The sequence below is a fragment of the Desmodus rotundus genome, chromosome 3 (genome assembly GCF_022682495.2).
Source record: "Desmodus rotundus isolate HL8 chromosome 3, HLdesRot8A.1, whole genome shotgun sequence".
NCBI lineage: Eukaryota > Metazoa > Chordata > Mammalia > Chiroptera > Phyllostomidae > Desmodus > Desmodus rotundus.
In genome coordinates this window covers 54,989,787-55,015,520 of record NC_071389.1, presented here as the reverse complement: position 1 = coordinate 55,015,520, position 25,734 = coordinate 54,989,787, and the positions used below count along the sequence as shown (strand labels likewise).

At 41.3% G+C, this 25,734-nt stretch overlaps 1 protein-coding gene across 1 annotated transcript in view; it reads left to right on the top strand.

The window, feature by feature from the left end:
• Nucleotides 1-13,295, top strand: part of PIGK (phosphatidylinositol glycan anchor biosynthesis class K) — an 88,943-nt gene extending 75,648 nt beyond the window's left edge. The window contains exon 11 of the mRNA XM_024565522.4: nucleotides 12,128-13,295. Coding sequence (XP_024421290.2) covers nucleotides 12,128-12,244 — 117 coding nt within the window. The 3' untranslated portion in view covers nucleotides 12,245-13,295. The remainder of the gene's footprint in view (nucleotides 1-12,127) is intronic.
• The last annotated feature ends 12,439 nt before the right edge of the window (nucleotides 13,296-25,734 follow it).

The following is a 25,734-nucleotide window of genomic DNA, read 5'->3' as shown; positions in this document are numbered from 1 at the left end:
TTCTTCTTGGGTGATTTAGAAATGTATTGCTTAATTTCCAAATATTTGGGCAATTTTCCAATTATCTTTCCTGTTACTCATTTCTAGTTTTATTCTACAGTATGGAATATTCTGTGTGATTTTGGTCCTAAATTCATTGAGACTTCTGTTACAGACCACAGTTTGGTCTGTTATTGTGGTGTACTTGCAGAGAATTTGTATGCTGTTGTTACTGCGTGGAATGAAATAAATATCAGCTATATCAGATTGGTTCATACTGTTCAAGTTTTGTATGTTTTTACTGATTTTTTCACCAATTTATTTTGAGATTTGCTGAAATATACAAATATAAATTTTCAGTTCTGTCAGTTTTTGTTTTATGTATTTAAAGCTCTGTTTAAGTAATTAATACACATCTAGAATATGTCTTTTTGATGAGTCAGTCCCTTTGTCAGTATTAAGCTCCTTATCTCTATAATATTCCTTGTTCTAAAGTTTACTTTATTCTGAAATTAATAAAGCCTACCCTGTTCTTTCTTCAATGAAGGTATGTCTTTCTCCATTTGCTTACTTTTAATTCATCTGTGTCTTAAATTTCAAATAGGCTTCTTATAGGCAGAATATTGAGTTTTATGTTTTTATTCAACCTGACAATCTCTGCCTTTTAAGTGGAGTGTTAAAATCCTTTTACTTATTGTAATTATCAGTATTTAAATAAATTTAAATGTTTGGTTTTAAATCTACCATATTGCTATTTGTTTTCTATTTGTTCCATCTGTTTTTAGTTCCCTTTCTTTTTCTGCCTTTTGCATTGAATATTTTGTATTATCTCATGTTGTCTCCACTGTCAGTTTAATTAGTGAATCCCTTTGTTGCTGTTGTTGCTCTAGGATTTATCATAAACATCTTTAAATAGTCTACTTTAAATAATGTTATATTTTTCATGTCTAACACAAGAACTTTAGAATGATATATTCCTCATTCTCTCTTCTATCCTTAGTGCTATTTTTGTTATGTTTTGATTCTCTATGTTACAAACTTCACAATACATTACTATCATTTTTGCTTTAAACAATTACCTTGTAAAGAAATTTTTAAGTGAGAAATATTTTTATATTTACCTACCTATTGACCATTTTTCTCTCCTCATTTATATGTAAAGTCTGCATTTCATCTGGTATAATTTTCCTTCTCACTGAAGAACTTAACATTTCTTGTAGTATAGGTCTGCTGTAGTCCTTGTCTGTTGAATTCTTGAAATTTTTGTGTTACTGAAAGAGGTTTTTATTTCACCTTCATCCTCGAAAAGATTTTTTTTTGTACTTGGTACATTTTCCCTAGAATTACCCCTCTCTTCCCACCCACTCCCCTACTGATAACTTAAATTATTTTAAGCATTTTGATTATGATGTTCCCTTTTGTGGTTTTCTCTGTTTCTTAATGCTTGTTGAGCTTTGTAAACTTGGTGGTTTATAATTATTAAAAATATGGAAAAATTTTAGTCATTACTTGTCTTAGATATTTTTCTCCCTCTCCACTGGGGACTGCAGAGGTTGGTTTGTGCCACAGCTCACTTGGGCTATGTTTATTCTTTTCCCCGCCCTTTTTCTTTCTGGGCTTCATTTTGAGTAATTTCTTTTGCTATCTTAAAAGTTCTCTGCTATTTCTTCTGTGGCGTCTAATCTGCTGTAAAGTCCATCCAGTGTATTTTTTCATTTTACATATCACATTTTTTATTCCTAGAAGTCCTAGATGAGACTTATTTATATACTCTGTTTCTCTCTTCATATGCTCATGTTTTCCTTTACATCAGTGTATAGTAGCTGTCTTAAGGGCTCTGACTACTAAATCCATCATTTTTTAAATTTATGGGTAAGTTTCAATTGATTGATTTTTCTCCTGGCTATGGGTCATATTTTCCTTCTTTCTATGCCTGTTTCTTTTTTATTTTTCCTTTTTTTTGATTGGATGCTTATATATTTAATTTTTTGTTGTTGTTGGCTGCTAGATTTTGGATTTTTGTTTTATTCATGTAGCAGTTGTTTTATTGAGTTCCCAAATCAATTTAATCCCTTTACGATTGCTTTTAGGTTGTTTTAGGCGCACCCAGGGTGGGTTATTTATTTATTTATATTGTTTTGTTTTGTTATTTGAGAAAGTGCTGCTGTCTCTGGTTTATCGTGACAGAGCCTCACTATAACTTGTAACCTGATGCTCTGCCAACTATGAATACTGGTTGCTGTTTGGCCTGTTGCTTTTGGTGTTTTGTTTTGTGTTACTCTTCCAGCTTCTTGTTATGCATGCACGGATTAGAACTTTGCCAAAATTCAAGGACACCCTGTGCAGATCTCCAGGGCTCTGTCTCTGTGCAGCTCCCTCCTCTCCCGTAGTCCTACCCTGCAAATGCTAGCCACCCAAACCTTCCGGAATTCTAATCTGTGTCTCCTTGACTCAGTAAGGCTGTCCTGCCTGGTCTGGGTCTCTCTCATTGTATTCGAAGTTTGGAAACTGCTCCCAGGCAGTAAGTTTGGGCAATTGAAGGACTTATTTCATCTTATTTGTTTCTGTTCCTTTAAGGACCAGAAAACTGCAGCAAATTATCCAAAATCTTGTTTCTTACCTTTTGTATGATTTTCTAGTTGTTCAGAATGGGCAGATACTTCCTGTAGTATTTAATTTTTTTTAATCCTCACTTGAGGATATGTTTATTGACTGGAGAGAGAGAAAGAGAAAAAGAGAATCATCAATGTATAGCCTCCTATATGTGTCCTGACTGGGGATTGAACCTGCAACCTAGGTATGTGCCCTGACCAGGAATCGAACCTGCAACCTTTTGGTGCATGGAATGAAGCTCCAGTCACCTGAGCCCCCCTGACCAGAACAATTGCTGCGGTTTTTAATCCTACATTGGCAAAAGTAGAACTGTGATTACCTCCTAACATACACAGATAGGTACTATTTATAAATGAAGCTTTACCATTTATTTAGTTCAAGCTTCAAATTGTTTTATACATTTTTTAAAGAAATATTTTTTAACTTCTCACTGGGGATTCTTCAAATTGCATTATTTGATGACTGAAATTATTTTTTTCTTAAGTCATAAAACCAAGAATAAACTAGTAAATTAGTATATAATGTTTGTATTAGAATATTTTGTATTTCTTATTTGTAAGAGGAAAATAATATATAAGAAGTTGATTGCTCTGCTCAAAGCTTGTGACCTTGATAAGGTATAGAAATGATATCACAAATAGATCAAATTGTAGTAGAATCACATTCATGAATTAACTATAGCATAAGATATAAACTAAGTGTCATTGGTGCTCAGAGAAGAGATTAATTCTTACTGAGGCATGAGAACAGTCTTCACCTGGAGAGGATATTTGAGCAGGGTCTTAGAGTATAGATCTGGAAGAATGGGAGGAATTAGACTGGAATATTTTATTCTATGTAGTTTTGAAAAATATATGTACTGTATTTTTCGGACTATAAGACGCACCGGACCATAAGACGCACCTAGGTTTTAGAGGAGGAGAGTAGGAAAAAGAAAAACCCCGCTCTACCGCCGCCGCCCGCCCAAGCCCAAGCGAGCCAGGTAAGCTACATTTGGACTATAAGACGCACCCCCATTTCCCCCCAAATTTGGGGGGGGAAGAAGTGCGTCTTATAGTCTGAAAAAATACAGTAGTTAATATCTTAATTAGTTGTTATCCCCAAAGAATCCAGGGGATAATTATCACATGTAATAAATAGTTTCATTTCAAGTTTTATTTGTTTTGTATTGCTGTGTAACAAAACAATTCAGTGATTTAAAGCATTTATTATCTCACAGTTTTCATGGTTTGGGAGTCTGTATACAGCTTGGCATAGTCCTACGCTTAAGGTCCAGCAAAGTTTCTACTAGGTGTCAACCAGGTTGCTGTCTCATCTTTGGCACAGGGTCCTCTTGCAAGCTTTCTGGTTATGGGCAGAAATCAGTTTCTCATGTAGTGGGACTGCCAGGCTCTCAGCTCCTAGAGGCAGCTTGCCATTCCTTCCTGTGGCTCTTCCTGATCTGTCTCTCTGACTTCTGTCTCTGATATCTAGACTCTCTTGAAGGGCTTGCCTGATTATGTCAGCCCCTCCCCCCAGATAATCTCCCTGTTGATTAACTAAGTCAACTGATTGTAGGGACCTTCATTACATCTTCAGAATCCCTTCATCTTTGCAATATAATGTAACCTAATCACAGGAGTGATGCCCCGTCATATTCACAGGTTCTGTCCATACTCATGGGGAAGGGATTTTATAGGATGTATATACCAGGGAGAGGACATCTTGGGGGCTCTCTTAGAATTCTGCTGACCACACTTTGATTTATATTATTAGTGTAATTTGAAGAAGACAAGTACCATATTATTTCACTTATATGTGGAATCTAATGAACAAAATAAATTAACAAACACAATAGAAACAGACTCACAGATACAGAGAACAGACTGACAGCTGTCAGGGGAGGAGGGTTTCGGACTGGGTAAAAAAGGAGAAGGGATTAGCAAAGGAAAAACCTCATAGGCACAGACAACAGGATGGTGACTGCCAGAGGGGAAGGGGGTGGGTGGGGGTAGAAGGTGAAGGGGGATAAACAGTGATGGAAGGAGGCCTCACTTGTAATGGTGAACACACACAATACAGTATATGGATAATATATTACAGAATCATACACCTGAAACCTATTTAATTTTACTAATGAATTTCAACCCAGTAAGTTGAATAGAAACAATTTAAAGAGTACAAACTTTATAGAGAGGTTGTAGACTCAATATACTAACATACTACCACTGATTAAACAGTTAAAAACAGCTATTTTCTAAAGTAATCATCTTTGAAACCTTAGTAGATTTTTTTTTCTTTTCTTAAAATATAGTTTAACTGAACTGATATGCTCATTATATCTTAAGAATCCCATTGAAACCTTGGAAATTTTTCATTTGCTTGCCGGTAAACATATACAATTATAAAAAATCCTAGCTTTCTCTTTTTAAATAATTGTAGTCCTTAGATCTGTGCTGCTGACTGTTGTACAGTTCTGTGGTAGTGTTGTCCTAGCAACGTGAAAGGGGAGGCTGAGCACCGTTCACAGGTGGCAGTGCAGTGTTGCTGAGCTACCTGTCTTTTTAATTTGACATACGAGGCATTTAAATAATATGTAGCCCTTAAGCTTTTAAGTGTCTGCTCATGACACATTGCAGTGTTTAAGTATGCTTTTCACCTTTGTATTCTAGCTGTTATTGTGAAAGGTTAAAAAAATAAAAGTGTATTTAATAGCAGTCAGTAGAGTACCTTAACTACACAAAGTCATTTTATGAGAAGCTCTAATATGGACACAAATTTAAAATACAAGCTATGATTAAGTATGAACTTACCTCAAATTCAACTGTAGTACAAAATGTAGTAATAATTACACAAATTTGTCATTGAATTATAAATAAAATCATTTTAGAATGTCTAAAATATTACCTATAGTTGTTTTAAAAATAGCAATATTGTTACACTGCAGGAGTATCACGAAATACATACTGAAAAGCACTTTAGTATGTTACGTTGCTGTCATGCTGTTTATTACCTTCTCTTACAGTAAGATGTCAAGTACGAAACAGCATTATTGCTGCACCTCTCCTAATTTTGAAAAAATAAATATATGAAGATTTTTCTAGGTGGACTCTTTTAATACAGGTTTTTCCTGTAAATTCCCCTCCCCACCAAAATAAAGACCTACATATCCATTGTAGAAAACACTTTCAAATGTATAGATACATATGGAGAGAAGAGATTAAAACTACCTCTAATCCTACTTCCCCCAGAGAAATACTATTAGACTTTAGTATATTTTCTTCGTTTGAATAATTTATAGAAATAAAGATCAGCCTTGGCCAGCATGGCTCAGTTGGTGGGGACACTGTTCTGTAACTGAAAGGCTGCAGGCTCGATTCCCGGTCAGGGTGCATACCTGGGCTGCGGGTTTGATCCCCAGTCAGGATGTTAAGGTGTCTAGTCCAGGTGCGTAGGAGAGGCAACCAATAGATGCTTCTCTCTCTAAAAAAAGCAATGAAAAAATGCCTTAGGATGAGGATTTAAGAAAAAACTCATATTTTAATACTGTTTTTATCTTGCTTTTATTTTCTAATTATTACAGAGTATTTTCCCAAATCATTGAAATTGTTTGAAAATATTTTTATGACTAATTATGTGGATGTACAATATTTCTCATTGTTTATATAATTTCCTGTTTTTTGTTTTTATTATGTATGTAACACGGAAGAAAACCTTTGTGTGAAATCTTTGTTACCATTTCCGAGTTTCTTAATATAGATTCTAGCTAGGAGTACAACAGATCCCCGAAATGAAAACATAAACATAAGAACATTTTAAGCACCTCTAAACATGGTAATAGATTACATTCCTGAAAAGTAGACCAACCTTATTAACATTTACTAGTTTAATTTTAAGAGGAAGAAATAATTAATATATCATTTTAATTTATTTTAAAGATCAAGAGAATTAAATTTTTTCTAATGTAGTTAGACAATTGTAATTATTCCTTTCTGAAAAATTTCATTTTCTTGTCCAATTTATTGACAGGAAATATTTTGTCTTATTCAATTTTGGGATATCTTAATGTACTGAATTCACCTCCTTTTCTGTCATTTTGTTTATCTCATTTATTTGCCTTTTAATCTGATTTCTATACTTTGCAAAATACAGATTTTCAAAAAGTTTTTATTAAAAAATCTCTACCTTTTCCTTCCTATTTTCATTCATTGTCTTTAAATTTACAAGGTCCTTTACTGTGGAGATTCTCCTACATTTTATATCTTTTTACCCCATTCACCTGTGGTTGGTCACTGGCTCAGCTCTCAGAGGCCTCTCATTGTGTCAAATCCCAACACACAGCTGGACCTTCACAGAATGACTCTGCCTGGCCTGATGCTTGCTACCCCTGAACTTGCCACTGCTTTCAACGGGGTTTCCTAAGCGCCAGGGTCTTGTGGCTTCCTCAGTAAACCAAGCAGATGCAAACCTCCGCCCTCGTGGAGGGAGCTTTTATCACCTTCCTCCGCCAGCAAGCCTGGGGCATCACACTTTCCCCGATGTCTGGCTTTTCTCCTCACCATGACTTTGCTCCATGTGCCACTGCCTAGGTGCCATCCCCTCCCCTCCACCAACCCAACTATGATACGTTGTCCAAGGTCAGCCCTCCCAAGTCCTTCCTGGGTCCACCCACCTGACAGTCCCCTCAGCTTCTTGGCCCCCAGACTCCTGTGCTGTGCTCTCTATGTGAGTTCCTTTGTACCTGCTCTCAACCCGTATGTACTAACATAGCTTCCATTGTGATGTGTCCCTAGGTGCCACTGTACAAAACTAATTTAAAAAGTTTTTTCCCTCTAATTGTCTAATATTTATCCATCTAATTCTAAATTATGTAAAGTGTATATTGGTTTATAATGTGGGTTAGAAACAAAACTGAGTTTTTTTCAAATGTTAATACACTGTTACTACACTAGTAAGAATATTCCCTTGCCTATTGACTTGTAATAGTTTTTATTGTATTCTAAATTCTTGGTTACTGGACTAATTGCTTACTTTCTATTCTGTTTCACTGATGTACTTTGCATCAGAATAACATTATAAATTAGCTTTATCATATTATTTTTGATATTTAGGACTGTTTACCCCTCCCTATGTATAGATTGTTTACCTTATATCTCATGCCATTGGTATTCCTAATTATTTAATGTTTCTCATTACTATTGTGATGTAATTTTTTCTGTTCTATTTTCTGACTTGTTTTTACTGGCATATTAGAAGGGTATTTCTAAAATATGGTTATCTCAAATCTGAGCTCTTTATTCTCAATAATTGTAAGTTGATTTTGTAGAGTTGGCTGATAGCTAATCAGATTATCTGCAAATAATGAAAATTCACTTTTCCTTCCTAAATGTTATGTCCGAATTGGCCAGAAATTCCAGAGCGATGTTCATGGTGTTAATAGTGGGTATTCTTATCACAAAAAGTTAAATCATGGTTAAGGAAGAATGATGGCTTTCTATTAAAGATAAAATCACAGTTGAAAACAAATCATTTTTAATGATCCTAGATTAGATTAATTGCTTTGCAAATTTTCCATGGGTGAGATGCATCATGATCCTGGGAGATGTTCATTTCTCCAGAAGGGGGCAACATCTCGTTAGCACTAATTGCTAACTTCAAATGGAGAGGAGCTGCACCTCAGAACGAGATTGCAGTTGGGAGGAGGAAGGCTGGAGGTGAGCTGGGGGAGTTAGTCTCTCGACTCCCCCTCTTCGTTTCCTTCAGAGCAGTTCCTGGCATGATGACAAGTGGAGTCAGTCTGCTGCAAGGAAGACTAGAACAGACAGCTAGAAGTGAGCCTCACTACAGTTCCCTTAGAGTGAGGGCGGTGGGGGGCCAAGGACATTTGTGAAATTTACCTCCAGGAGACAGTATAGCCGTATTTTTCCTGGACAGCTTTATCAGCAACTGTCTGTAAATCCTGTTCAGATGCAACAGGTGGTGGCTGAAATTCTTACTTTATGAAATTTAGCTCAAATGAGTTAATGGGGATGGGTTTCTCATTCTAGGAGGGTTAGAGGGGATTATTTTGACAGACCTCCCCCACCTGAACAAAGCTTATGGTGGACAAGGGGTTGATTAGCTGCCCTTCACTCTGTTCTTATTTATACTGTTGTTGCAGAAACCTGAAGCTACAAGTATGTAGATGGGAACTTAATTATCTTATGAAAGTCATATTTCAGGGTTTTTCCTTCCACAATGTCACCTCAGTGGATGTATTCCATAGCGTTTCATGCATAACAAATCATTTCAAAACTTAGTGACTCTAAACATCGATCGTTTATTTAGCTCATAATTCTACAGGTGGGCAGTTTAGTCTGAATTCTGGGCAGTTCTGTTCTCAGTGCATGAGAACGTGTTCTGACCTCATGAGTCCATGGTCAGCCCTAGGTTGGTTAGGTGGTTCTACTTTTTGGATTGGCTTGTTGTTGGCTGGGGGACCTGACCTCTTCGTCACATGGCATCTTTTCCTCCAGAAGCCTTGATTAGTTTTTTTTGTCATGGTGGTAGCAGAGGTCTGACGGAGAGAGCTGAAGGAAGCCAAGCCTCTCGAGGCTAGATTTGGGATTAGGACGCTGTTGCTTTGTGTCTTCATTTGGCCAAAAGAAATCACAAGGCCAGCTGATTCAAGGAGTAAGAATGTAGATTCCACCACTTGATGGGAGCTGCTATAAAGCAGTGTATTGCAAAAGGGCATGGACACAGGGATGTGTGGGGAATCGGGGTCATTTTTTGCTATCAGTCTATGACAATTAGGTGAATGAAGGACTCAGAGATGTGCTTAGGACACTTACCTTTTTCGTCAGTGTAGATTTTGATTTTGCTATTATAAAAATTGTATCACCCAACTCCCTTTTATCTAGTCTGTTGTCCTTGTATCGGTATTATTTTTGTCTTTATACCATTAAAAAAAATTTTGGTTCCTTATGTGTCTTTATTCACGCCCATGCCAAATAAAGTTTTTCTGAAATTATTTTTTACTTCCTTATTAAATCTTATTGAGAGATATGTTCTCTGCATCTTCACAATATTTCTCGTGTGAGAGTATTTTTACTCACAGATTTCATTTTGTTTTTTCCTTTTTCTTAGAACTGTGTTGGTGTTTGCCAGCAGAGCATCTCACTGTCTACTTAGATTTGAACAGCCTTCGCAGATCTGCATCTGAAGAATAGGTGGCGGGTTACATAATTCCCAGTCACTGGCAGGCAGGCATTGAATGTTGTTTGGCTAAACTGAACTAAGATCATCTACCATGCTATGTGTACCTGATTTGGAGGCACTTTAAAAAGATGAAGTATATCAAAAAAACCCACATTTCTTAATGTGTACTATTAAAAGAATTGTTCCCTGTATTTTGCCTTCTCTGCAGACCTTATGTGGGTCTCGAAGCTTCTTAGATGTAGCGAACCAATACTAGTACCTGGGCACCTTCTGACAGGATCTTTAACCTGCAGGGAGAAAAAGGGAGAGAGCTGACAGAACTGTTGTGTCTCCCAGAGCAAAGCGGTACTTTGCCTCCTGTGTACTCATCGTAAAACTGGGCCAACATTAATTTGTTTCTAGACTGGGTTTCTAGGATGTACAGATAATGAAAGTGTCTGAGGTTTCTCATTAGAGATTAAATTAATTTTTTTGTGTCATTTTCTGATGTCCTTTTCTGGGCCTTTGTATTTTCCAGAGAAGATGGAGAGGCAGCTCTTAGGGATTCTACTTAGATGCCATGTTAAGCCAAGGGTCCAAACAATAATTAATAAATAATTCATTTTCCATCTTTTCATCAAAGTACATAATCGAGATATAATAAAAAATAGCAACTGCACACAGTTTTAAAAAGCTGAGATTTGCTGCTTTTGTTAGCTTGCTCAAGTTACAATGTGAATACATACACCATTTCATTATAATTTTGAAGCAATTACATATGTTTCTTAGTCCTCCATTATTACTTTCAAAGGTCTGCTGTTAGGAAAGCGCAGCTCTAGCACTTTGCTCTTCTGCCTGCTCCTGTCCTGGGCGTCAGTGGGGTGAGTGTGGGGCACTTCTCGTTGAAGGGCCAGGAAGCAGTGCCTCCAGAGTTCTCCAAGCCAGTCTTTGGAAACAGGTTAAAACAGCTGCCCAGGCAGGTCTTTGGGGATGGTTACTTCCAAAGAAGCCATAGTTATCTTGTCTCTGGGAGCTGTTTCTGGCTATTCAATTTATGATCAAATGGTAAAATTACAATATAAAAAAAATTCATCTCATTGACAAGTAACGAGTTTTTACAGCTGCAAAAATAAGATTTCTTTGTATTATTTAAATAAATAATTTCAGTGTTATTTAAGTAATCTCTAATGAATCACAGAACTTAAATGTTGCTCACCTTTTTTATTTTCAACATGACTTGCTTTAAACACCCCCTGAAAGTCACAGTGATTAGTTAGGGCTGAGCGAAGAGCGTGAGGCCCTGGTTGTGTAAGGGAAAGCCAGGCTCTGAGACGTGAGCTCAGCTAAGGGATTTATGAACCTTTCTGGGATCTAGTTTACATGATAACTGTAGCAAAGGTCATATTATGGTTTCTCTTCACTCCAGTCTAAAATGTGATTCTCATGAGGACCGTCCTTACAATCGTAGCTAGTAACTCGGGAAGTAGAACTCATAAAGAGATCATAGGTACAGACCTCCAATTTCAGGGCAGTGTGACTGCTGAGGTGACAGCTAAAGGGGGAAGACGGGTTTGCCATTCCTTCCTGGGCGAGGAAGCATACGGGACACTTGGCTGAGTGTCAAAGTGTCGGGAATGGAGAAGGGCAGGTAAAATGGACTCAGCCAGAATTTGACCCCTGGAAGTACGCAGGGAGATAAGTAATAAAAGTAACTAATAGTAAATAGGAGAAAAAGTAGAAGGAGCTACAGATTCAAAGAGAAGACTATATCAGCTGGGAAAATCTGGAGGAGTTGGCATTTGAGTTCGTTTTCAGTAGGCATGGTGGAGCAGGGAACATCCTGCCCAGGGAGTAACATGACCAAAGGTGCTGGCCCCAAACAGGTATTGTTGAATGCCAGAATAAAGGGAATCGGTAGCTTTTGTTTTTCTTCTGGTGTACTCAGAGAGTATGAACGTCTCCTGTATAAGCGTGCCAGCCACTGTGCAGGTGGCTGCTGGGAATATAACCAGGTGCCCTTCATAGAGCTAGTGTGATAGGAGAGACAGATAAAACCAACAAACTCATGAACATGTAAATTCAAAGAGGGGGCTGTGAGGCTAGTGAATAACTTGTTTGAAGAGAGATGGTTGGGCAGGGCAGGCCCTTTGCGGAAACAAAATCTCCTGTGAAACCGATGTTTGTAAGAGCCGCTTTGAGATGTTTACCCTGTTTGACGTCTTTGCCATTGTCGCTGTCCTAAGACATTTAATTTAGCTAAATGACTCTCCCTTGAAACACAAGTTGCTAAATTTCTATTTCTACATCAGTATCTGCTTTACCCTTTGCTGAATTATTTACCCCTTGTTAAACTTACCTCGTCGTCCTTGTTTTGCAGAAGCCGAAGCCGAAGGACTGGCACCCTCCTGGGGGTTTTATTCTGGGCTTGTGGGCACTCATCATCATGGTTTTCTTCAAGACTTACGGGATCAAGCACATGAAGTTCATTTTCTAGACATGATGTGCAAGGCGAACTGCCTGGAAGGTTACATGCGACCTTGGGTAAACACTGACGTCATATCTTTTAAAAAACATATGCTCTTGTGTGAATTGGCAGAGTATAAGGAAGCTGTAAGTTTGGTGAACTATTATTTTTTAACTTAAAGAAAAATAATTATTAATGCAAGTGCTAAATGACAGTAAATATATTTCTGTTTTTCCTTTGGCATATTATTAAAAAGATGGTGCAAAGAGATCAGAATATACTCACTGACTCTTTTTGAAACTAAAAATTTCCCATTTACCCCTTTTCATTTGGAAAAGAAAAAAAAAATTGAAGACATTAAGTTCTCACCAACAGCAAGGGTAACTTCTGATAGTATTTTTGTGTGTGTTCTTCCAGTCTGTTTTTCTATGTACTTACTTTCTTTCTAAAACAGAGGTTATATAAAACATACTATTTTGTAACCTCACTTTTCATTTTATAGCATGTTATCAGCCCTTTTCCTCTCCTTGGATATTCTTCAGAAACACATCAAAAAAGGCTACAGAATACCTATTTTATGAATGTACTGTAATTATTTAAGTGTGCTTTTGTTGGACCACTTACCTTGTTCCCCAGATTTTCCTGTCCTTCATTATTTACTGCGTGAATATTTTACTGTCAGTCACTAATGGAATTCTGTAGCCTTAAGTATAAGTAAGTGTGAAAAATTAGCTTATCTATGGTACTGACAGTCTTTAGGACCTTATTTGCTGTCAGTTTATCTGGAAAACTTACGACCTTTGGGAATTTCACATACTGATTGCTCAAGAGAAACAGACCCTATCATTTTATATTTCTAAGCACTCATTCATTCTCTGATCCTCTAGAATTGATCATTTTTGCTTTAGCTTCCATAGTCAAAGAGACATTTTTTAAATTCTGTTTAGGGTAAACCTTGCCCTCTGCTGGATCCACAGTTGTTTGTTTTTTTAAATTTAATTTATTTATTTTTAGAGAGAGGGCAAGGGAGGGAGGGAGAGAAACATCAGTGTGTGGTTGCCTCTCACGAGCCCCCTACTGGGGACCTGGCCCAAAACCCAGGCATGTGCCCTGACTAGGAGGAATTGAACCAGTGACCCTTTAGTTCCCAGGCTGGTGCTCAATCCACTGAGCCACACCAGCCAGGGTGGATCCCCAGTTTTCCTGAGACAGTCCCCTAAAGTGGATGGACTGGATGGAAAATTTATGCTTTTTACATCTGACTGATGTATCACATGAGGCAGCAGATAAGCCCCTTTCCTGGTCTCTGACAACATGCAGGCGCTCATTATCACTTACCGACCACCTTTGTATTATCCAACAACTGGAAATAGTGTTCAGAGTGTGCTTTGCCGCCAGCTGCAGATACTGTTTCTTCACAGATAAGGTGGGGGGAGACCCCTGAAATTTGCATATTTATGCCCCAGGGGATACCTTTTGGATTGTATGTTTTATCTAAGAACTTAGGTGTAAATCTTTATTTGTTGCAAGGCCTCTTGTATAATTGTAGGTAACATTAAGAAGACAACTCTTCCTCTACAATAAAGCCTCCTAAAATTAATATGCCTTAGGATTTGTTTTCCTTTTAGCATTTAATTATTACCCTTTAATTATATGTAAAACGGTCATACTTTTTACAAGCAGAGGCTTAACTGTGTCATCTCCCAGGTTAGAACAAATGCTGTTGAGGCTTTCTGCCAGCTCTGAATCTTCATTTTAATTGAACGTTGGTACACTAAGCTAGATGAAGGAAAATTTTTTACTGCTTATATGGAAAAGGATCCTTCTGTACATAAACGAATACAGACTTGAATACAGACTTAAAGTCTAATAGCTGCATTACAGTAATGCCTAGAGACAAAAAGGGTAACCATCTCACCATCCAAACACACAAGGTCACGGACACTGGTGGGGCGCAGCCACGTAGAGGGGAAAAGGAAATGTGACTGTTCTGAAACCAAAGTAATTCAGTTTGAATATAACGAAACATGCCCTGACGGTAAAGGCTGCTGGCAGATAAAAGGGTTCCTCTCTCAAGGTGTACAAGGTGCCCTTTCTAGTTAAAACCAAACCGGGAAAAGTGGTACTGAATGTAATACACAGGATTAATTTTGCCCAGGTGAAGTTTCAAAGGATGGGTCTGTCTCTTTCTGGTTCATTATTGAATTGAGAATATAGTTAAAGTAACAAGCTTAAATATGTTCAACGTTTAGCTCATAACCATAATCTTTTTACATAAAGTATGTTCTGCCTTCCATAATGAGTACACCCTCTGCATATAGTAAGTGGGTAATATTCTAAGTACAATTACATGGCTTGGACTTTGAATGATAACACAAAAGCATATCCTTAAATATATTCTACTTGAGTCACAAAGAGCTGAACAACCAAAAGGTTTGTCTCTTTTTGTCTCTTTGTTGTGGGGATCAGGTTAATTACCTTATGACTAACCCCTCTGGTAACTGTAAGTGTATGGTGGTGGGGTTCTTCCCATTTTGCTCAGGAAGGTGTGAGGGGGAGGCGATGTGCCAGTGCCCCCGTCCTGTTGCACGCATTTACCTTTCTGAGCTGTGCAGTGTGATTCTTGCCCCTCCGGTGGTCTTTCCCCCTCCGTCTGGTATCGTCCAGGGAGAAAAGGAATATGGAAACATGGGTCCCAGCAGATGTGTCCTGACCTTTGTGGGGAGGGACAGGGTGTGTCGATGCCATTCTGCAAAGACAGCAAGCCTGAGTAAAAGAAACCAAATGATGTGGATTTAAAATTATGAAAGACATTCATTTGCAGTTTATGAAAGGCAAATGTAGTTTGGATGCAAAGCTGATTAAATTGGATCAAGAAAAATTTGAATTAAGTACATAAAATAATGCATGCATTTATGGTTTCAATTTTTATATATCCTCAGCTAGTTGAAAATGATGATTCCCACAACAAGCATAACTCAGCTTGTTTCTGCTTACTGCGTGTTTTCCACTGTGGTATATGTGGGTAGCACTGCTTCCATTATGTATGCTGTATAGCAGTTACAGTAACTGTGGGAATCATAATTTGAATTTTTGACTCATGTGTTTCTGGAATCTTTACAACAAATGTTGCATTAACATAGAACTTTTTTCATTGATTTTACCAAAATTAAATCCATCTGTAACAGATACTGTTTTAACTTGTGAAAGAAATATTTTATAAACATAGCACAAGGTATGGCTAAAATGAGATCGGTTATCCATTTTTGCTGTGGAATCAGCCTCATTACCTCACTGCCATGTCTCCCGCCTCAGGGCCTTTATCGCAAAGACAGGGCCCCTTGTGTCTTGTCTGCTGCCGCCTGCCCTACCTGCCCTACCTGCGTGTGTACCTCCTGCGAAAATGTAAAGGTGTTTCAGTTCATGGGCAGTGTACTTTGGGAGTAACCAGTCTTATTTTTTTCTTTCAGTGCAAAATTTTTACTCTTTTGGAAATACGCTATGAACTATCTAGTTTAATTTAACTGTGTAGACTTTTGAATAATGGGATTGAATAGATGAAGGTGTGACTAAGAAACCAGTTATTAAAAATTCATTTATTTCAAACATGGCAAGGTGGTCACTGTCGTTCTTGTTTCATTGGGTTGCCTGCAGCCCCAGGGGCTTCAGAGGACTTTCAGAGTTGCCCGAGGAATGAGGCCTACTGGGGGTGGCGGGGGGAGGAGGGAGCGGCGTGCAGTACGGCCCATGTTCTGTGATCCATGGAAGGGCCAGCTCTGACTGTGCTAGCGTTCAGGGACAGCCGGCAGGAACAATATGGGACACTTCCTTATGGGTCTTTAAACCAGGTCATACATGTAAAGCACATTCTACATGGCTGGCCCACAGGGAAAGTGCAACCTTTTGTCTCTCGCCAGGCAGAACTCTACCTAGCTCGTTTTTAACCTCCACTCAGGCTCGGAGGTTTCTCTTCAAAGAATGTTAGCCTTGGTGCTCCTAGACTGTCCTGCCCCTTCTGTGATCAACAGATGCCTCTTTGGGGTAACAGTTTCTTTCTCTTTTTTCCAGCCCTGTTCAGTTTCAACCCAGAGACCTGCTTGTCTCTTCTGCTTTTTTCCCTTCCTATTTAGATAGGTTGAGGCTTTTCTCAGTCTTCCTTCCGCCTTAGTTTCTTACTGTCTTCTCTCTCAGTGGCCTATCCACTTGGTTGGAGACATACCTTTAGCATGATTAATAGGCAGTCTTTCCTCATTGCAGGTCCCAGATGTGTGGGTCACAACCCACTCTGAATTTCTCCTCTATTCGTCCATCCCCGTGTGCACTGCCTTTCCAGGAGAAGACATCCTCTTCCCCCGCTCCCCATGGTAGTCAGAACTTTTAAGCGTCAAGTGATAGAAACCCAAATAAAACAAATTTAGGCTAAGGGGGGATTTTCTGGAGGGGCATTAAGATATCCCACATAATCTTCACTGGTCAGAATGGCCGTCATTAACACATCAACAAACAACAAGTGCTGACGGGCTATGGAGAAGAGGGGGCCCTAGTGCACTGTCGGTGGGCATGCAGACTGGTGCAGCCACTGCGGAAAACAGTAGGAATTTCCTCAGAAAATAAAAACAAGCTAAAAATGGAACTGCCTTTTTATCCAATGATTCCCCTGCTGGGATTATACCCTAAGAATCCTGAAATTCCAATCCAAAAGAACCTATACACCCCAATGTTCATAGCAGCACAGTTTACAATAGCCAAGTGCTGGAAGCAACCTAAGTGCCCATCAGTAAATGAGTGGATCAAAAAACTATGGTAAATTTAGACAATGGAATACTATGTAGCAGAAAGATCCTACCCTTTGCAACAGCGTGGATGGAACTGGAGAGCATTATGCTAAGAAATGAGCCAGGTAGTGAAAGACAAATACCATATGATCTCACCTATAAGTGGAACCTAATCAACACAAAAACAAGCAAGCAAAATAGAACCAGAGGCATGGAAACAAGGAACAGACTGACAGGGACCAGAGGGGATGGGGGAGCAAAGAAGGGGGAGGGCCTAGTTAAAAAACAAATATAAATGACCCATGGACAACAGGGTGGGGATTGACTATGGGGGAGGGTTGGGGGGTGGGGTGGGGGGCTGGGAGGGTCAGGGGAGAGAAACAGGAGACAATTAGGACAACTGTAATAGAACAACAATAAAAAACCTGTGGAGCTGATTCTAAGAAAAAGAAGACGGGGATCTGGTCTGAGCCTCATGGAGGACTGGAACGTTATTTGGATTTTCGTCTCTGCATGTTTCCTGTATCCCTCCCGGAGATGGACTTTCTCACATGCCTGGGAACTCCAGAGCCTCATATCCTGTGCTTCACCACAAGAAAAAGGAAACATGCTGACTTTCTTCCTTTATCTGCAGTTCTAAACATCTTGTGGAAGAATTGGTTAACCTGGTCTGTGTCAAGGATTCACTGGCCAGAGGGAGGTCCTGTAAGCACATGAAGACCTCTGGTGGCATACACCTGTCTATTCGGGTCCCTGCCAGAGCACAGGGAGATCACAGGAGGCAGGTGGTCACTCTTACTAATATTTTCTGCTAACTTGGTTATTCAGAGGATGGTCCATGAGCTGCAGCATCACCCAGGAGCTTGCTAGAAATGCAGAATGTCAGGCCCCACCTCACCTACTGAACCCTAGGTGCACCCGGGGATCTACTACACATTCCTAGATTAAACAGCTCAATTTTTTATCTCCTCAAAGGAGAGTGCAGAAGATGACAAGTAATCACTGTGAAACAGGCAGCCATGGGTAGCATGTTTTATTATGGATTAGTTGACTCCAGCATTATTACCAACCTCTGTTTAGAAGTTTAATGTGCATTCTTAGTTTTTCCTTCTGAGGGTTTTTCAACATGTTTAATGCTTAGACATTTAATTAGCACTTACTGTATGCAGTATCTGAAAATTCTTGTGACACTTCTCATCAAGAGGTAGAGTCTAAATTCCTCTCCCTTGATAGGGCTGGCCTTAGTGATTTAATTCTAACAAGTAGAATGTGGCGGAATAATAATACCGCATGCCTTCCAGGGCTTGGCCCTTAACGGCGAGAGAGCATCTGCCTGGCTGTCAGGACACTTGCTCTGGAAACCCAGCCACATGCCCTGGGGAAGCCCAAACCACGTGGGGAAGCTGGGATGGGTGTTCTGGCCCACAGTCCTCCTGGGTCCCAGGCCACAGTCAGTGTTGACCTCCAGGGATGTAAGGAGGGGGGTTCCAGATGTTTCCTGACTGCAGCTATGGGAGAGACTCCCATGTGAGAACCACCTAGTTAATTAATTCCCAAGATGGTAAGAATAATTTTAAAAAATGGAGTTTTTACCTCACTAAGTTTAGGATGATTTGTTGTACAGGGACAATTACTGAAGTTTCTGTTAACATGTTACCCAGTCTTGTAGATGCTATAAGGGATACAAACAAACAGGTTTTGGTTTTTTTTTAAAGAAATTCTTGAAAGACACACATGAAAAGATGACCTAATTCCATAGCAGAAAATGACAAATGCCATTTAAGATGATAGAATAGGGATTTTAAAAGGAACTATTTTTAATTGCTATGTAAATACATTATTAATATTGTATTTACTCAGGGGAAGTGGCAGAAAAGACTGAGAAGTGGAATTTAAGCATTCGATTAGACCTCTCTATTCCTTCCTGTCTCACCTCCCACTGTTGCTCTTCCAAAATTATAAACATTCTTCAGTCCTGTCCAAGCAACGCAGACTTCTCTGTCGTCGGAAGAATATGCTTAGTAATCTGAAAGTTAAACCGGGGGAAGGTAACCAACTCAACTTCCCCCCTGCCTCCTACAAGCTAACCCCTTCCCCTCCCCTCCGCACCTCTGTTCGGAGGGAGTGAGTCACTAATCTTGAGCTTGCTCCTGGGATACGGCCTCCCTTCTGGTCCTGCGATGCCGTTTGCATAGAAGTGCTTTCCCTGCCATTTTATAAAATGTTGGAACATTCTCATCTTAAAACTGCTGGGTGTCCCCTTTTAAATGCTAATACAGAAATGCTGGATAGAGGTCTTTTTACTTCATTCCTTAGTCTTTGCTCTGTGAGAATGGGCGGTTTCACTGATTCGGCTTCCCTGGCCCGTGTTCCACTCCTGTGAGTCCAGCCCCTGCTCCCACCGCTCCCTGGAAAGGATTTTCTGTACCCATAGCGACGCTGTAACTGCCACATCCGATGGAGTTCGTCCGCCTGTATTTCACCTCTCTCTCCTTCACGGGTACCACTGGTTACTCCCGCTCTTAGAAACGCGTCCCCCTCTGCCCTCAGGCGCTGCTCCGACCCAGCTGTCCTCCCTTAGACTCTGCTCGGTTTTCTCCACGTGCTTCTGTGACAGCGTTTCAGACGTTCCACACAGTTCTGTCCTCAGCTCTTCCAATTCCACTCTGTCCCCGAATGTTCCCTCCGCACCTGCGGTTTCCACTATCACCCCTACATGATTTGCAGCCACACTTCTGTATTTAGTAGCTCTCCTGAGTTCCAGAAGTGTCCTTTTGTGCTTGAAAGCCCCACAGAACTCTCAAACTCAGTGTACCCCAAGGTGAACTTATCATCTTTGCTTTTCACCTTATTACCTAGCTCTTCCTTCTCTATTTTCTTTTTCTTACTTTGTATTCTGAATCCTCTCAGAATGGGTACACACTATGCAGATAGATATGTGTGCCACACGTAAATGCTCACCGTGGTATTCTGCAGATGAAGCCCTTAATAATCAGGTGGGCAAAATGATGCACAGTTAGCTTCTTTTCCCAGCCGTCCCAGTGCTTGCTCGACGGGTCCATGAAAATGGTGGTTATAGTGGCAAGGGTGAAGACTCTGTATGGGCTCAACAGGTTGGGTTTCTTCTGAACAAGGCTGATTTGGCTAATGCCACTGCTGAGTGCCTAGGTTAGCAGTGACAGAGACCTCCAAACTCAGCTGCTACCTGGGCCGGTGCCTCCATTCCCCAGGGGGCCAATTCAGTGACTGGTAGGAGGTTGATTACATTGACCTTTGTAGACAGAGTGGGCAGAAGTGTGTCTGCACTGAAATGTACATATTTCAGTGTGGATCTGTGTTCCCTGCTCTTTAAACTTCTGCCAGCATCACCCTTTATGGGTTTGCAGAAATACTTATCCATTATCTTGGCATCCTACAGAGGATTGCGTCTGATCAAGGAACTCATTTCACAGCAAGGCCAGTGCCGCAATGAGGTTATGCCCCTGGAATCAATCAGATGTATCACATCCCCCCCATCTGGAAATGGCTGGCCTAATCCAACGTGGAATGGCTCACTGAAGACTCAGGTATGCCCGTGGCTGGGGGACAATGTTCTGAAAGGAGGAAGTCCTCCTTCACAAGGTGGGGTATAGGCTTTGTGGGGTGTTTTCTCCCCAGGTGACCATAATCACTGTGAGCCACACCGCCTTAGAGTGGGACCAGGTCACTGATCAGACTAAGATTCCTCATACCCAGTAACTGCAGCAGTCATACACTGCAGATTCGCCATATCACTGAAGGCCAAAGTAACAAGGATCCTTTGGGAATTCTAGAGGTGCAAATTAGCTACAGGTTAAAAACAAACGAACAACTGTAATGAGGCTGCTAGTAGCCAAGGGAAAGGCGCTGGCCTCACCAGAGCCTGGGAAGATCCATCAGGATGGTATAGGCTTTGAACCATTACCCAGTGTTATTCCCCACTCCTACCCCCACCCTGCTCCCCCAGCCAGAATGCGTAGATCTGGGAACAAGGAGTAAAAACCAAAGCGGCTCCTCTCATTGTTACATCTAACACTTTATTCACAGAATCTTTGCTTCCTGTCTTGGCACCTTTGAGCTTTGCTCGTGTAGAGAGGAATGATTTCCTCAGGGGACATTGAATGTGAAGAGAAAATTGCCACATGGCTATCTGGGGCTCTTTATATCACTGAGCCAACATGCCACAAATTAGGAATTTTCTACTGGCTGGAAAGATTGATCCCAGTTACCACAGGGAAACCGAGTAGCTGCCACACGTTGAAGGCAAGGAGGACTGTGCAGCAAGGGGGTTCCCTAAGCTGCCCCTTACTAGTTCCATGACCACAGTAAAGGTTAATGGGAAACTGTAACAATCCAAAAAAGGCAGGGTGATTGAAGACTGACTTTTCCGAATGAAGGTTTAGCACCCCACCAGATAAAGAAGTGACCAACTCAGCTTCTGCCCGAGAGCAAGGGGAACGTGCAAGAGGTGGAGGGAGGTAGGAAGGCCTGGACAACCATGTACATGGCTCATGGCCAACTACTGAAATGAGTTGGCTTCATGAATTCTCCTGGCCTGTTACCTGTTTATGTGTGTGTGCTAGTTCTCTCTTTTCCCACTTTTACTCGATGCCAGTTGGTGGTGCTTAAGCTTACAATATGGTCTTTATGTAAGAAAATATTCCGTGGGACTCTGATGGAATTGGAGGAATAATTATCATAGCTAGCATACCGTAACAGTTGGGACTGTACATCTTATTTTGATGAAGGATGAGAATTTATTCACTTGTAAGGTGAACGGCAGCATCGAGTTCGATGAAAACGGGGTTGAGTCGTTATTGTTCAGGGCTCAATGTGTGCAGAAGAGGGAGTGTGGAAGCTGAGAGACAAAGGGCTGTTCCCATGGTCAATTCATTGTCTTTTAGCTCCAGTTGCACTCATTACTCATCTGTGATAATGGAGCTGAACTCTTTTAAGAACTTCTCCTTTACAGTGAACATGATGCTAAGCTTTGTCAATAGAGGGTTCTGGGGGAGCATGGCGGGAAGAAGGACCTTTTCTTCCTATTTCTGGTGTGCTCCTCCCATAGGTCCCCTGCAGGGTGTGTGTGTCTGCAGGCCCAGTGCCTGGCAGCCCCTTTCTGTGGGCAGCTTCGTAGCAGAGAGTTGCCCTCAAACCACTGCTCACACGTGGACGCCCCAGGCAGCCTGCCTGCAGCAGCTTTGCAGTGAGCCACACACGGAGGGCGCCTTCCCCCAGCACCCCTCCTTGGGCATGTCCGTTCTGGAATGCTGGGGGCAGGGCACCTCCCCCCAAACAATTTTCCCGACACCCTTCCAGGTGCTTTGCCATGGATTCTGAGGTGTGGCTTCCCTCTGAACACAGCTCCCCTAGCACTTCAGAAAGTGGCTTTCTAGAAAGTTCCACTGAGCCAACACCTCAGAACTCTGCTGTCAGTGAGCCCTGCCACACTCTGCAACAATGGAGACATCTCAGCACGGGGAGGGGTGGCTTCTTCTGAGGGTCCTCTGTCCCGGCCGAGAGATGGTGGCTGCCCCTGATCCCTGCCAATCCTCTATGCTTTGGAGTTCTCTTTCTCACTAGCAAACTCCCCCTTATTTCATCTCCTTGGTCAAATTACTAAGTGATTTCTGTCTCCTGACTGGACTTTATGATACTCCTTCTCACAGAGACATGATGGTATTAAATGGTAAGGTTCTTGTCCACAGGCATTCACATCGTCAGGTTATGCCTCTGGGTCCAGGTGAATGCCCTTCTCACTACCAGAGAAGGACAAAGGATTGGGGCCCTTCTCACTGCCTCCGCCTAACTCTGAAGCCTTCCTGGGGTGAATCCCACAGAAGCGTAGGGCATGGAGGGAGTAGCTCCCCAGACAGTGGTGCCGACACTGGCCCAGGTGACACACACGCCTGGACACCATATGCCAAGGATCCTGATGACTCTGTTTTAAAAACCCTGGATTCTTCTGGCTTCAGGCAGTTTTCCTTGCTCCTTGTAATGAGTATAAGGACCTGGAAAGATTCAGGCAATGGCATTTCTTGTAACTCTGCCAAGAATGGAGGTGGATCAAAAGGGAAAAAAACATGCTAGAGGCAGACTGGAGATGTTCTTGTTTGGTTAGTTACAGAAGCGCTTGCAGATTACGAAGGCCGAATAGTACCGAGGTTAAGAACCTGAGCTCCGCATATCTGTTGCTTGTCAGCTTTATAAATGCACATGATACAAGAAAAAGAATAAAATTACAAATAAGAAAATACACTTGTAAACCATTAAAAGTAAAGGAATGAAAGTAATACATTAACCAGACTAAAAAACAAAACCAGAAGTTTAGAAATTATAAAGCGTAACTAGGGAAAATGAGATAAAATAAATAGAATTTTAGGCGAACGTTGAGCCTCCCTCTCCAAAGGCCCCTGTGCCTGCACGGCCTTTAGTGCAATGCCTTGAAGAGCTGGGCAGGGAAACAGGTGCAAAGACACCCCCGCGGGCCTGGCCCCGCCCGGAGTCGGCCTGAGGTGGCTCTGTGAGCAGTCCTGTGCACGTGCCCTGCGCCACCTGCCTAGAAGCCCAGCAGTCATTCTACAAGTATCTTTGCCTGCCTGCATAGCTCTCGGTGCTGAGGTGTTTATGGGCCCTTTTCCCTTCTCTTTACATTGCTGGCTGCAGCTCAGACAGTCATACTGTTTTGTAATATTTCTGGCCTCAGTTAGAAAGCAAATCAGTGGTTTTCAGTCTTTTCGGCGACCACCTACAGTAAGAAATACATTTCACAGTGTCAGTGCCTAGCATGTGTATATCTGTATGAGCGAGCAAGAAGTTTTACAAAACAAGCGCCCTCAGGGTCCTCTACTGTTTCTATTCTTCTGTATCCTGTGTAATAGAAATGTCTCAGGTGGGAGTTGGATCAATGGTTTTCAAAAATACTTCACTTCCGTCTGCACTAAGAAGTACATTTTACATTGTGACCTAATACACATAATACGTTTATGCACCTACATAATTAAAAGTTTTATAAAACAATACTGACTCATATAATTTTCTCTTCTATTGTATTATAATTTTGTTGATGGATTCTGGGTGATATCTGGCTCCATATGCATCTGTAAGCTTCCTACCAAGCAGGCTTAATGGAGAACTGCAGCCCAGAAAGATGTCCAACAGGGAGGTAGAATTATTACAAACATTTTTGTAATGACAGTGCACTTTACTGCTCCCTGGTGCTGATCCTCTCCATACATTATCTCCTCATTCCTCCGATATTTGTCAAGTCTGAATAGTTCTGTGTGAATGACACAGCCTCTGTGGGTAAGGTGCTCGCAGCAGGGGTGGGGGGCGGAGCCTGCTGAAGAGAGCCCAGGAGAGCTTCCGGAGGTCTTATTGGACTGAGAGTATTGGTGGGATACAAGTGTTTTCAAAATGACAGAAAATCCAACACAAATATGCTTAGGTAAAAAGTAGAGTTTATTTACAGAGCTAAACGGTCAGAAGAGGTTTGTCTTTGGGCTCAGCTTGAGCTAGCACTCAACGACATCCTAACCTCTGTCTCTCACATCTGCTTCCCGTGATGGCTCCGTTCCCAAGGTGATGCTCCTTGTGTTAGCACTTGCGACTTTAGCCCTCTCAAATTCTAAAGCACCATGAGCGGGGGCAAGAGTTTGTATCCCTGCGTAGGGCCATGTTTCCATCCCTGAACCACTTATTGGGTGTGTGTGGTGGGTTGGCGGGGGGGGGGGGCGGTGAGGGACAGGATATGCCGGCAGGTTTAAACTGGTCAGGGCCTACTCCTGGAGCTGTGTATAGAGCTAAGCCCCCATACATCTCATGGTGTGGAGCCCCAAGAGTGGAAGGGATGGTTTTTCAAAGAAAATATAGGAAACTTTGGCTAAGAGGTGGGAAAAAGGAAGCTGGACTGCCAGTGGCAGGTATTTACTCCACCGAGTTTCGAAGGCTGTGTGGCGAGAGAGAAACGAATTGCGGCGGGAAGGCTTGTCATGAGATGGGGACACATGACCACTCGAGGTTCCAGGAGTGGCCTGAGTGAAGCCTGGAGCCACCATAAACCCCTGATGTAGCCAGAGCTTCAGGTCATAGGGAGGTGTTGTGAGAGGTGGTGCTAGAGCTCGCAAGGGGGACCGGAGTCTGAATCCAGGCTCCTGGCTGCAGGGATGAGGACTGACTGCAGCAGCTGCTCAGGATGCAGAGGAAGGTTCTGAGTGAAATCAGTACAATTGACCCTTGAGCATGGGTTTGAACTGTATAGGTCCACTGATAAGTAGATATCTTTTCAATAAGTACAGTAAGTATTTTCTCTTCCTTATGTTGTCGGTAAGGCTTCCTGTCAACAGTAGGCTATTAATAAAGTTTTGGGGAGACTCAAAAGGTATACATAGATTTTCAACTGCATGGGAAGTTGGTACCCCTACTCCCTGCATTGTTTAAGGATCGGCTATACTTTATGAGACTCATTTCACATTGGGGACCGAGTGAATCAGAGAAAGGCAGTCCTGGAAGGCCCTTGGTAGTTCGGGCAACAGTGCCTAACAGGGAGAGGGGAGAAGAGTGGGTGCAAAAGCTCCGGGCCCCTTCATCTCCTAACCCTGTGAAATGAACTTCCAGTTCTGCTGACTTAAGCAAAGGAGGAGAAATCCTTTAATGTTTCCTTGGTTTCCAACAAAGATCAAGTAATTCTTGAAAGCGTTACTTTCAAAAGGGAAGAAACAACTTGAT